The sequence below is a fragment of the Sinocyclocheilus anshuiensis genome, unplaced genomic scaffold (genome assembly GCF_001515605.1).
Source record: "Sinocyclocheilus anshuiensis isolate Anshui unplaced genomic scaffold, SAMN03320099.WGS_v1.1 scaffold407, whole genome shotgun sequence".
Classification (NCBI taxonomy): domain Eukaryota; kingdom Metazoa; phylum Chordata; class Actinopteri; order Cypriniformes; family Cyprinidae; genus Sinocyclocheilus; species Sinocyclocheilus anshuiensis.
In genome coordinates this window covers 519,968-535,069 of record NW_015552593.1, presented here as the reverse complement: position 1 = coordinate 535,069, position 15,102 = coordinate 519,968, and the positions used below count along the sequence as shown (strand labels likewise).

Below are 15,102 nucleotides of genomic sequence, written 5' to 3'. Positions count from 1 at the left end.
TATATTATATTGTTTCAATTTGTCAAATGTATTTTACAACAAATATTTAGTTATTTTTAGCTATAAAAATATATTGTATATATTTTTAAATGCAAATATAGAGACTTTCAAAATTATAAGTGAAAATACCGAAAAAATATTTCATACTAAAACAGTTTTAAACCAAGTGTTTTAAAAAAAAAAAACCTTATTCAGCCATTTGAAAGTCTTTCTGTGACCACAATTGTACAATGGCCCTTGCAATTTTCTCTGTGCTGGAGAACATCAAAAACACAACGAGCCAGTGTTAAAGCATGGTAGATTGAATAATTGAAGACACAAGCATGGTAGATTGAATAATTGAAGACACCGTTGCAGACTCTTTCCCGCATCAGGCATGAAGCCAAAAGGATTTTTGGAAAACAACCTGACAATCTAGTGCTAATCTCATCTTGCTTGGAATTCTGAGCTCGATGTCAGCATCTCTTGAGGACTGAAATTCACATGTGAAACCTCTCTCTCCCACACATACAAGACCAGTCTGCCTCTGGGGCTCCAAATCACCCAGAAAACCCATGAACCAAGTCACAGCCTTTTGGATCAAAAGCAACTCACGTGATCACATCCGCCCCCAAATGCAAATACCACCTGATACTTTCCCCTTCCTGCCGCACACCCCCTTAACTTCATCACTTCACTGTATTTCTCTCTCTCGTTTTGCATGTACAGGAGGATAAAAGCAGGAAGAAAATGATGACAGCATATTTGACTTCAAGGAGAGGAAAGAGATTGACAAGCATAAAGAAGCCAAGCTTTTACACACCCAACACATACACGCTCACGGAACATATTCAAACGTATTCCAAATAAATGAAAGCCATTAAGTTTAAAAATAGTCCTCATATCTGCACTTGTGGAGAAGAGGGTCAAGCGTGTGTGTGCGTGCATAATTTTAAGAATAATTTTGAGCCGAAGCCAAAAGGGGATGGTTTTAGATCTGAATAACTGATGGAGCACGTCAACAGACTATAAAATGACTTCATATGTGTCGGCTTCACTTTCTGCTCTCTATTCATTCATGAGTGCAGTTTTCTTGATGTATTTCTTATTGAAAGAGTGAGTGGGACATATCGAAAGGCTTTGTGTCAGTTTCTAATAACCAGCAAAATTTAGTTTATAACAGCATCCTTCAGAAATCATTCTAATATGCTGATTTGGTGCTTAAGAAACATATCTTAATAAACACATTTTTATTATCAATGTTGAAAACAATTGCACTGCTTAATATTTTTGTGGAAACTGACTTTTTTTGCAGAATTCTTTGATGAATAGAAAGCTCAAAAGAAAATCATTTTTCTGAAATATACATATTTTGTAATATTATAAATGTAATATTTAAATGCATACATTTAAATAAATTAAGCATATAAATTAAGCATGATAATGCATCATTGCTGAACAAAAGCATCAATTTCCTTCCAAAAATATATATATATTTTTGTAATTACTTACTGGTTCATTGGTCACACTGCATTGTCAGACACAGTACTCACCTCACAAAATTTGCATACCATGCACATTCAATTGAAACTGAATTGACAGAGACAGAGACACAAAGTAAATGAGGCAGTGCATAAGTGATCAGGCCTCACCTCATTAACTGATACATAGTAACGAGGCTGCTGGAAACGAGGCGTGTTGTCATTTCTGTCCCTCACCACTATCCGTACTTCGTGCAGAATAACTGTTCCCACCAGCTCATTGGTGCACTGAACCTGAACCACGATGGTGGTGATGTAACTGGGCGGCTGGAAGAAAGCACATATACAGGGGTTTAAAGAACATGAAGTAAACATACATTTGTACAACAAAAATAATTGTATTTGACTGCATTAGTACTAAGCAAAACATGAATCATGAAACAAGGCCCCTACAGATGAGACGTGACAGCTGAAAACATACTTTCATGGCAACATTTATTCAAGGTAACATATGGTAATACTAACCATTTGTGATATTTTCAAAAGCTATGGCCAGTGATCATTAACATTAGGGTATCCAGTAGAGCCCGACCGATATATCGTTTTGCCGATATTAGCGTGGATAGCCCCCGGGGTTTGGGAGTTACGGGTGGTTAAATTCGCGGACCGGCGCCGACCGATCTAGCGATCCCGGGGGGCTACCGACACGCGGAGGGTGGCGTTCGAGAGGGCTCCTAGAGCTGAAGGGATTCCCCGAATTTGGTGAAGATCCGCCGGCGCGTTCGCAAGATAACATCGCTTTGTTTCATAATTACAGTGTATACATTTTTCTTTATTTACCCTAAAAAAATGGAAGTGAAATGTGACAACATGCCCCGTAGGTGGAACACATTGTAACATCTTAGGGGCACGTTGTAACTTGAACATATGACACATCGGTATCGGCCTTTTTTTTACTCCCTAATATCGGTATCGGTATTGGCCCCAAAAAACCCATATCGGTCGGGCTCTAGTATCCAGCAGTAGTAAAGTGCATTAACATGATGCATGCCTGGATGTGTGAATGCACAAGATTACATAACGTAACAATGCAAACAGGATTAATGTCAAGTCTGCTCATTCTCTTTTGGATAAATAAGGTGTTTGGCCTCAAGTACTCTGAATAAAATAAACAGTGGAGCAGTTGAATGAAGTGCCTGAATCCCACAAAGCCTCGTAAAGAGGATGAGGAGGAGGAAGAGGAGGGTATGTCCTGTAATCACTATCCAATAGTGTTATAAAAGGCCTGTCACTAACACAATGCTTCTCAGACAAGCACACATGTGTGGGGCTAGCAAGCCTCTTTATAGAAGATTGGTGTAATGTACAGACAGACAGTATAAGAGAGAGGAGATGAAGCACTTGTGGAAAAAGGAAATAGGAGAAATCGCAAAGCTCGTATTGCAGCTGTAGGAGTACAATCTCCTGCCTTTTGATGGAGGACTTGGCTGTTCTTGTACTGTAGAACAGTACATTGCACTTCAAGCACAGTTGAATACAGCCAAAAACCTTATAAAAAACACATCTTAATAAAGATAAAGTCTCAGACAATCCTATCTGCTCACATTGTATGAATCTGAAGTGACTGTAAATACATAAAATGCAGTCAAAAACTTTATATACAAATGTTTTGGTCTTGGTTTCTGGTTAAAACAATACCAACAACAACAAAATAATAATAATAGAAAGGATCATTATTATATGACTGATTACCTAATTATTATAATTAACAGTATATCTACATATCTGTAAAATACAATAAATGTAATTAAGAAGCAAACTTTTGAAAAACATTTTTACACAAATTATCACGCAAAAACCTCACTAAATAATAAAAAAAAACATTTAAACTAAAGCAAAAAATAAATGAATAATAATAATAATAATAATCGAAAAAATAATTAATAAATAAAATAAGCAAACAAGAAGAGATTTTCTTACACAAATGACTAATTATTTTCAAATTCAAATTATTTAATTTTCATATACCTCCTTAATTTTGTTATATTTACTATATACAATTAAATTACATATATAAATTATCATTATATATAACTATATATATAATGATAATTATATTATTATTAATTTATATAATAATAATAATAACAACAATCTAAAAGATAATTCATAGCTAAAATAAGCAAACAAGAAGAGATTTTGCTACGCAAATGAAAATCTTTAAGATATATTCTCTGAAAATTCTTTAAGTTAGCATGAAACAGATGTTGAGATCATCATTTCTTCCTTAATAAGTGATAGGCTGTTCCACCTTCCCGCCGATAAACATGACGTCAGAGAACAGAAGAGATGTTGTTGCGAGCCATTCTTTGCTTAAAGATTACTAAGGCGCATGAAGTTAAAAAAATTTATGATGTGCACAGATAAATCGTTTATAATAAACACTTTGATATTCCATTATATTCCATTAAAAACCAGAATAGTCCATTTTGATTTCATGGTGACTTTATTATCTCATGCAATTTTGCATAAGTATATTTATCTTGATTTAAGGATGTTAAAATATGTTACTGGAAAGAGTAAAATACTGATTAAGAAAATGTAGCAGTTCTGTGTGGCTGTCATGATCTCATTACAGTGACGTGTGCTGGTTTGCTGCCAATCGGGACAGAATTTATTGTAGCGCTTTTGTTTGTCTTAGAGCCTTCAGGCAGACTGCCATATAAATATATGTATCCGTTTGTGCCAGCCAAAGGACAACAGCAGCAATATGTTATTTCTGACAGAATGTGCGTGTTTGTTGACTCACGTCTCGGTCCAACACTCGTCCGGTGCTGTTGAGATACAGTCTCTGCAGTGCAGGGTCAAGGATAACCCAGTAATCATAGTTGTCCAGCAGCGTCAAGGAGATGGTTCTATCTGGATCCTGAGCCCGACCGTTGATCTGCATGTTTTCCACAAGAACGGTACCTGACAGAAAGAGATTGGCAAGAAAAGCTAAGGTTTCAAGGTGCATGATTGACCAACCCATGCAATATAAAAGTTCAAGTAATAGATATGCATAATAATAATGATGATTTCCCCATGAATAAATAATAGTCGTAAATCCTTATTCTGTACAGATTCATTAGCATCCTCTCTTGGCTCATAAATATCTGTGTATGAGAAGCTGACTATGTAAGAATGTGAAGGTCATAATTTCAGCATGTGTTAATGTATGGTTGGCTGAGTTCTCGCCTCTCCTCCAAGATAATTACACTTCATTTTATGCTTCAATGTGTTACAAATTATTTCAACTCCTTTAGAATCCCTGCAGAAAAACACAAAATAATAAGTCCTCACAGAGCTCGAACCCTCATCCAGGCGCTATTCAATTAACGTTCCATGAGGTCCAGGCTCTGCATTTCCCTCCCAACAAAGGTCCGAACAATGTTTTTAAATAAAGTGAATGTTCCTAAAATATGCATTTTCACTGGAATGGATAACATTATTTAAGAACCATTATTTGAGAAAACATTCACCGGAGAGCCAGCTTAACCTAAGATTTCTAAGGGGACTAATAGGAAAGACTGGGGCTTAAGCACCCTTAAATAAAGCCTGGAATCACCTGTGATTCATTATAAATGTTCAGGCTTCCAGCTGCATGACCTTGCAAAAAGAAAGAAATAAGAAATCCTGAAAGTAGTCGAACTAGTCTCTCCATGTATATAACCTGTACATCATAAAAATACTGAACTGATCTCTTCTTTAAAACAAATGCTGCATTTCATTAGAAAAATGCAAATGAAATGCTGAATCAAACCTGAAAATTTGCCATCGTCATGTCAATCAGTACTGCCGCTATTAAAACTGTGTAAATGTACCAAAATAGTAAATATATAAACAAACAAACATTTTAATAGATGAACAATTCCATGCAAGGGGTTCCAGGAACATTTCTGACAGTTTATGCAAACAATTCACTAAAAAAAATATTTTCGTAGCGTACTGACTGTCTCAAATGATTTCTAAATAAGTTGATACATTTTAATTAAAAATAGAATTATTGTATTTTATTACAATACACATCTTAAACACGCATGTTAAAGGGATAGTCCACCCAAAAATGAAATTTATGTCATCATTTGCTCATCCTCAAGTTGTTTCTTTGTTCTGTTGAGTCAAAAAGAAGATATTTTGAAGAATGTTGGTAACCAAACACTTCATGGTAGCCATTGACTTCCATAGTATGGGAAAAAATATTATAGAATTCAATGGCTACTGGCAACTATTTGGTTACCAACACTCTTCAAAATATCTTCTTTTGTGTTTAATAGAGGAAATAAACTTGTATATGTTTGTAACAACTTGAGGGTGAGTAAACGATGACATAAATTTCATTTTGGGATGAACTATTTCAAATCACAAGACATCAATACATCATAAACATTAATACACTGCCCAGTACTCCAGTACTCTTCTCAAATCAAAGTATGAAGTGCAACCAAACCATTGTTTGGCAGGTTCAATTAGTTTATTAAAACAATTTTCCATCAAGCAAGATTTGTACTTGTGATCTCTCGTGCTGAAAAGAAAACTACTTCTTAGAGCCACAAAGTCTCACATTCAAGTAGGGGGCTTGAGTCCCCTTGAGACTGAGATCCAAGAATCGCCCCTGGCACAAACAACAGTATTCATCCAGAACTAGAGTTCAGAAAGCTGGTCAGATTCTTTTCTCAGAGCTCTTCTGTGCATTCACAACAACACAAGAGTTTGTTTTTTTCACATCCCATTAAACTCTTGATGTTCTTGTCCACTTAGAGTGCCAGCATGTATCGCTTTTGCCCTAATTGCAGCAAACATTTGTTTGTTTGTTTTTAAGTATATTAACTGTTAGTGTTGGATGATACAGTACTTTCAAGAAACATGCAATTCTATAACAAAATTATGCAACATTACGAATATAATGTGCTTTTTGGCCATTAAGTTTCCTAGAGGGAAAATTTTAATGATGTTTCTTCATCACAACAGATATGGAGAAATTTAGCATTACATCACTCGCTCACCTGGATCCTCTGCACTGAATGGGTGCCGTACAGCTGATAAAACATTACAATAATCCACAAGTAATCCACATATCAGGTGTTTGGGCTCTCTTTCTAATGGCACCTATTCACTGCAGAGGATCCTGATGAGCTACGCTTCTCCAAATGTGTTCTGATTAAGTAACAAACTCATCCACAACTTGGATGGCCTAAGGTTGAGTAAATTTTCAGCCAGTTTTCATTTTTGGGTGAACTACTCCTATAATAGCAACTCTAACTTAAAATTCAGTATCAGAAAAGATTCATTTACATGAATCAAACGGTCACCAATCATCAATTGCCTGCCCATAATATCAATAATACTGATATTATCGGAAGCAGAATAGTGTTCTTGAATAGTCACACTAACAACATTTTAGCAGTCAATCCCAATACCAGTGAATTTTCATTTTGATAAACAATCTTTCTTTTTGCAATTGCATTTAGTGATGCTAGTGGAGCAGAAAGTATACACTTCAGCTTTAAGTGAGTTAGCTTACAGCCCAGATCCCTGAGAAACTCAGCCCTAACAGACATCCGCCGCCGTCAGACATAGACAGACTCAGAGGCCCTGATGTTTGCCTCCAATATTACCTGAAAGGAAATCCATGACCTGAGCCAAAGCACCCCCTTAGCATGTGAGCCGAGCAAAAACACATCAGCCGAGGGCAGATGCGAGAATCTCTGAGTAAACAGCATCTCGAGCGAGGGGTCACAACACGCAACAGGAAACCCATCCCGCACCAGCTAATATCAGCTATTAGAGTGGTTAAGAATATAGAATGGCATTAATATATGGCTCCTGTTGGATTATTTTTAATACCGTTGGATTTGTCATGGAGAAAAACACATGGATGAAACTGTACGAAAATTGGGAGGAAAATGGCTTCTTTGATTCACGCCTGCACACTGGAGAAAATCAAATGCTATTAAGAGGGATCTCACACCAGGCATGGTGGAGACTCGAGGGAACGGCGTACACACACACATACACACACATACACCACACACACCAAATCCAAAGCAGCTTCTCAGAAACCTTTTCACACCCATAACCAGGTGTGAGTTTGTGCTCCGTCGCACACGTGCAGATTTTCTGCATCTATTCCAGAACAACCCGGCAAACGGCATCATTAGTGGTGTTTGCTGAGGCAAAATTACTATTATTCAAAATTTAGCGCATAACCATTTATGCTACAGATGTGAATGATACCTCAAATCCGGTGGCCTGCTGAGAGAGGTGTGCAATTACCTTTGTAAGTGACTGGACTTATAATTTTGGATAACAGAACAGGTGAAAGCCCATTTACTTACACTGTACAGTATATTGAAAGAAAGACTCAGGTAATATCTAGAGATCAGAATTTCAAAGAGATTTCAAACTGATGTTAAGATGGTTAGCCACCTGGTCTCTCAGCCTGACCATTTGACAATTGCCCCCCCAAAAAGTCAGCAAAATTTTATGTAAAAGATTTTCCGCAAAAAAATTTTGATTGCAAAATTTTAAGCAGATTTAAAAATCTATGTGATTGATTGATTTAAAAATGTGTGATTATATATCAATATGATTATAAGATAATAATAAAATAAGAAATATTTTTTCACTGTAAAATAAAAATGGAGTATTTAATAATAATAATAATAATAATAATGCTTTTAAATTTTGATATAAAATAATTTGTATAACTAATATTTACGGCTGGCCCAAGGTGGATGTTCTAAGGTTCTCTTTTGTTGACAACAGTCAGTTTATCAAAAAAGATTTGTGATTGCGATTTAAAATCTATGTGATTAATCATGTTATTTATTTATTTAAAAATGTGTGATTAAATATTAATATAATTGTAAGATAATAATAAAATAAGAAATATTTTTTTCACTGTAGAATAAAAAAATGAGTATTTAATAATAATAATAATAATGATAATAATAGTAATAATAGTAATCATCATCATTTTTATTTAAAATAATTTATATAGCTAATATTTACAGCTGACCTAAGTTGAATATTCTAGGTTCTCTTTTGTTGACAACAGTCGGTTTATAAACGCTTCTCATTACAAATATAGGAAAACGGTTAGCATATGTTGCGTTCCCAAATCCATGTTACAACCAACCCAAACTCCAGAGCAGATGCACAGATGAGTTTGTGTAGAGCAGCATTTACCTCAAACCAAGCTGCTCTATGACAGTCAAAACACAAGCTGTTAGTGTGTAAAAGAACAAACACAATGCTGCGCTTCACTCTGAAACACAATGCTTATACTTTTTTAATTAAATCACAGCTTTTGCGATTTAATAATTCATACTATCCATATTGCGACTTTGCCTTTATTTCGATTAATCATGCAACACTACCTGCTAAGACTCATAACTAGTTTAGGCTGGTTTAAGCATGACTGAGACCCCAGCAAAAAGTTTGTAGGGACAACAACCACTAACAATTTTTTTAGAAATGATTATTCTCTGCCAACTCATTTGACGTGCCTTCCGCCAGCCAAAGAAGTTTGTGACAATCAGGTTTAAAATGGAAAACACGAGACGGAACACAGTTGTTGTTTGACAGGGAAAGCAGGTCCAATTTAAACTGAAGGAAGTGGATGCTTATTTGAATGCAGAAATGAGCTGTCATCCTCCTGTTGTGTGTGTGTATGTGTGTGATTGTATTGTGTTCAGACGCCTCAGATGAAGCAGAGCTCTATTAAAGGAGACCTGAAGCCTGTGTGTGTGAACTGCAGGAAGGATATGAAATCCAGCAGAATCGATTGGGAGAGAAATCGAATTTGATGTAAAAATCCTAGAACATCACGTTACCTCATTGATGAAAATCTTTGTTCGTCATCTGCCTCTGCAGAAGAGTCCTACTGTCACAAAATCATTACAGCACGGGGTTGTGTAACTGGCTTTAGCTTTCAATCATTCAGGACAACTGCAAGCAATCAGATACCTCGCCATCATAAAGCACACGAACTTGATTATATTCAAGCAACACTGTAAGACTCCCCAAAGAAAAGAAAAAGATCAAGTGGTTCTCTTGTTGTTTCTCTAGACAGCAATGAGATTAAATGGACACCTCAAAGAGACTTTCGCTTAAGGGAACAGTTCCTCATCCTCAAACTGTGTCCTCGTTTATTCACCTTCTTGTCGTTACAAACCCAAATCACTTTCTTTTTTTCTGTCAAACACAAAAATCAGACAAAATTTAAAAGAATTAGGCAGCAATTTAAACAGTTAAGTGGCAGCAACAAAAATATCACAGAAGTCACGAAGTTTGTCATAAACAGATTTGTCAGATCTCAAAATGAAAATTAATATTTCTATTTGATACTTCAATAAAACATAACCATTATAAGGACTATTATTAGAACTAGAAAAGAGCAACCACAGAGCAATAAAGCAATAAAATCAAGGAAGTAGTCATGTGACAGCATTTATGACATTTAAGCACTTTTATGTGATTTTTTTGTTATAAAAATTATATACAGTTGTTTTTTACTTTACATGTATAAATCATGTTAATTTATAAACAAATTAAATATTTAAACTATTATTATTATTATTATTATAAAACACTAGTAATCATACTTTATCACTAGGTTTTATATATATAGATATATACAGATATCTATATATATTAGTGCTGTCAAAATTAGCACATTAACGCAGGCGATTAATTTTTTAATTTTAAGGTGTTAAAAATATTTAACGCCGAGGCGGGGCTACGGTTGGCCACCCCACTCAAAAGTGCTGCTTCTGTCTCTTTTTTCATGACAAGAACCATCGTTTATTTAAACGCAGAAAGTCTTTATGAACACATCAAACCGGAGACGTTTCAGACGTGCGCTCCACCTTTACTTCAGCATCAGGCGCGAGTCACACGAGTATCCCCATACGTATAGGGGTAGAATTGTTGCTTTATTCCAAATAAATAGATTATGATCCACAAATAAATGTAAAGAGATTAACAAAAATTAAACATATTGACGAATAAATAGAATTAGATCCACAAATAAATAAAATGAGATTTGCAAATAAAAAACATATTCACAAATATATTTTTAAGTCACAAACACAACTTTGCCTGGCATTCATTTGTGAATCACTCGCTGTGCATTTGTGGATTTTGAAACATTTCTAGCGTCGAGACACACACCAATCCACAAATGCGTGGACTCCACCCACCGTCTACTCAAGCCAATCAGATAACAGCCACACTTCGCTGACCAATCGTAGCACGTTCTCGCTATAGCCAATCACGATTTGCTTTACAATCAGGGCGGTCTCGTCCTGAAATAACTTCATTCATCTCCTTTGGCTCAAATAAGAAATATAAGGGCCATAAAAATTGGTATAGTAAACGATGTTTAAAATGTTAGACCATTAGACTGTGTGTCAATCCAAGCCACAGTATTATATTTAGCGTGCCATTGAAAATTCCAGAGAAACAGCGCTTTAAATCACGGCTATGGGAACAATGCTGGATACAAACACGTTATGGAAGCGTCATGTTATTCAAGATGGAAAGAAAGGTGTCAATAAGTAACTGACTATTAAATAACTGTTTTCAACCTTAACATATGAGTTTGTGCAATAGGTTAAATTGCCGTCACACAACAGCCAGCAGGGTTTCCCAGTTTTTCAATCAAGCCGTTTAAATGATGTATGAACAGCAATGTGGATCTAACAATGTATGAAGCATTATAAATAATATTTTCAAACATTAATTAAAAGTATTACAAAGTTGCCATTGTTTGGGCAGGAAAAAATATATGTGGGTTCTTTTTTAAATGTGGTGCAGGTGTGTTGAAAATAAATGCATATACATGTAAGATGAGATATTGGTTAAAACACTTGATCACGCAAACAATATTTCATATAAACCAGACTTACTAGTTTTGATTGTAAAAGTTACTTAACAGCATCCAAAGTAAATGCACAGTTTGTATTTACATGGTCCACTCACAAATCCCCAGTACACACTGCAATTATGCTGAGGCTATTTGATATTATACGTTTTATTATGCCATATATTTGTCACCGCAATTGTGCTTTAAAAGTCCCATGTCACCTCGTCCAGTGTAGACTGATTATAATGATTTTTATTTGTGTTGGACGCATTACGATCATGCTCGGGATCTATGAATGATCAAGTTGTGTATAATCCTGAGTTTATCCTCATTCACTGATCCTGAAGGAAAAGAAGCCTTACACTCCAACAATCTTTTGGAAACGGGTTTTTTTAACCACAACTATTTTAACCATTGCAAACAGCACTTAAGCTCAGTTTGAACGAAGTGTCCATAGAATGCAGTTCCTTACAGGGGTGCAAAATGAATCTGTCCCGCCCTTATTGTAAAGAAAATCGTGATTGGCTATAGCGAGAACGTGTTACGATTGGTCAGCGAAGAGTGGCTGTTATCTGATTGGCTTGAGTAGACGGTGGGTGGAGTCCACGCATTTGTGGATTGGTGTGTGTCTCGACGCTAGAAATGTTTCAAAATCCACAAATGCACAGCGAGTGATTCACAAATGAATGCCAGGCAAAGTTGTGTTTGTGACTTAAAAATATATTTGTGAATATGTTTTTTATTTGCAAATTGCATTTTATTTATTTGTGAATTTATTTCATGTTTGTGAAACTCTAAGATTTATTTGTGGATCTCATTTTATTTATTCGTCAATATGTTTAATTTTTGTTAATCTCTTTACATGTATTTGTGGATCATGATCTATTTATTTGGAATAAAGCAACAATTCTATCCCCATACACGAGCGGGGAGAATGGTATTGTGCTCGTAGCACGTGCTCTTTAATTGCACGCACAAAGGCGCCGGCGCGCGCTGTAGTATCATTTCATATCAAATTGCGAAAGAAACTACAAGCATGCAATGTCGCAGTTATGTCGTCAGTTAAGTCATGAAGTTACCAAAAAGGCAATTAAAGCTGCCTTAAAACTGTGCATGTATATGTATTATTTGGTATGGGTCACATTTAAGAACATGTCTCTGAAATGCAGTGGTTTTCCAAACTGTCCTGGAGCATCCCAGCACTGTCTCCCTCGCCTAACACACTAGATTCAACTCATTAGAGACTTTAGGAACTGAAGTGAGTCAGAATAGGTAAAGAGATGCGTGTCAGATCTGCGTCATGTTCAGCATCGGCAGCTCTTAAAGGGACAGCAGAAAAATACCTAATAACCAGCTGCTGTGATGTCTGTTAAGCAAAGATCAAAAGAAAACAGAGGAAATCAATAACTTTAGTAGCTTTAAGGATTCATTAATATTTAATTTAGAATTTAGTGTTTGATGCATTTTTTCAATTTCTGTATATTTCCTACTTGCTGAAGGGAAAATGTTGAACTTAAGTTGAAACAGCAAATATTGCAGTCACATGAACTTAAATAAAACAATTCAGCACTAGGCAAGATTTAAATTAGTGAGCTGAAATTACTTGTATTTTTAAGTTGATTTAACTTAAAAATTTAAGGCAGCCTTAATTTTTTTTTACATTTTTTACAGTGCAGGTACTGACCAGGCTCAGCCCTGCTTAGCTTCAGTTGGCAACCATTCTTGGGCTACAGGGTGATATGGCTGCCGGTACAGAACATTCTATTACCGCCCCTTAATCTGTAAATTTCCACCCACGGTGCCGTCATTTTGATTTCGCAAGCGACAATGGTGTACCAGCTCTAAAAGCCATGGCGAATGTTTGAGCAAAACATGCTAACTGTTCTGTCTTTGGCTGCACAGACGAGCACAGAACGCTATTTAGAGTCCCAGCCTCGGAGGAGACAAGAGAGCAGTGGATTTATTGAACAGATCTAAAATAAACATGCAATTTATTTCCCAGCTGTTTACCTTCACAGACATAACCGGCTTTTTGTAACTCGTGTGTTTTTAACATAACTTGTGTGTGAATGAGAACTTAATTTAGTACTCACATGCTGTGACAGCCGCTTTCTGTCCGTGTGCTTCGGATGTGTGCACTATACCAGAACCGTATATCAGAAGTTTCAACTCATATGGTTTAAACTGCATGATTTCAGCGCGATAAACATGATCAGAACCATAACAGATGTTTTTAGCAGGTCCGAGCTGTAATGGCACAGCTCTATTTTGATTCCACTCAAAATAGGCATTTTCAAAATGATATAATAAATGATTTGTGGTGTATTTTGAGCTGAAACTTCACAGACACATTCTGTGGACACCAGAGACTTATATTACATATTGTAAAAAGGGGCATAATATGTCTCCTTTAAATTAGAAGTTATTTTAAGTAGTCTAATAAATGTTAAAATTAATAGCATTGTAATGTTGAATGGCTAATCAATGGTTAAATATTAGGAGAAAAAAAATGTTTAATAGAGACAGAGTGATACTGGCCTTCAGTCATAAAAAAGATGACATTATACAAATATTAAAAATATACTGTCTTTATGTTGTTTCTGCATTAATTTGAAGATTTAATGTGAAATTATTGCAATGTAAAAGTATTTTTAAAAACGTTATTGTTAGGTGGGATTAATCACGATTAATTAAAACATGTGTGATTAATTAATTTCTTTTAATCGATTGACAGCCCTAATAATTAAATTATATGAATTATTATAAATTATATAACTGATGTCAAATTAAATGTAAAAAAAAATCTGAAATATTAAAATAAAAACACATTTGAAAATGCTAAACTATAAATACTGATCTAAAGCTGAACTAAAATGTAAAGTTAATTTAAATAAAATGGACATAAGGAGTATTATTAAATGTAATGTAATGCATAATATATGTATTAAAGGGATAGTTCACCCAAAAATGAAAATTATATATATAATAATATATATAATATATATAAAATATATATATGTATAACCAATCTAAATTAGTTATTATATTAGTATATATTATAAAATTACAAATTATATCTATATATTAAATAATACACAATTAAATATGATATAAAATAAAAAATTTAAAAAGTTTTTTTCTAAACTATAATAATCAATATAGACTTTCACTAAAATAACCTAATAACCCAGCTGCTGTGATGTCTGTTAATCAAAGAACAAAAGAAAAAAAGAGGAAATCAATCATTTTTGTTGCTTTAAGGATTCATCTGTTTTTAATTTAGAATAAGGTTTTGATAACTTTATTCAATTTCTGTATATTTCCTACTTGCCGAAGGGCACAGGTAGCTAAATATGACATTTATTATAATGGGTTTAAGTGAAGATTGTTTTAAGTTCACTTTAAGTTGTTATTTTTTAAAGTCTAATAAATGTTAATGTAATGTTGAATGGCTGTAGTCAATGGTTAAATATTAGGGGAAAAAAAACAAATTCATAGAGACATCAGTAGTATTGGTATCAGTGATACTCGCCTTCAGTCATACAAAAGATGCCATTAAACAAATATTAAAAATATACTGTCTTTATGTTGTTTCTGCATTAATTTGAAGATTTAATGTGAAATTATTGCAATGTAAAAGTATTTTTAAAAACGTTATTGTTAGGTGGGATTAATCACGATTAATTAAAACATGTGTGATTAATTAATTTCTTTTAATCGATTGACAGCCCT

At 34.7% G+C, this 15,102-nt stretch overlaps 1 protein-coding gene across 1 annotated transcript in view; it reads right to left on the bottom strand.

The window, feature by feature from the left end:
* pcdh15a (protocadherin-related 15a) overlaps positions 1-15,102 on the bottom strand; it is a 202,379-nt gene that overhangs the window by 119,684 nt on the left and 67,593 nt on the right. Inside the window, exons 5-6 of the mRNA XM_016456477.1 lie at positions 4,270-4,430; positions 1,632-1,787 (exon numbers count right to left, since the gene is read on the bottom strand). Coding sequence (XP_016311963.1) covers positions 1,632-1,787; positions 4,270-4,430 — 317 coding nt within the window. The remainder of the gene's footprint in view (positions 1-1,631; positions 1,788-4,269; positions 4,431-15,102) is intronic.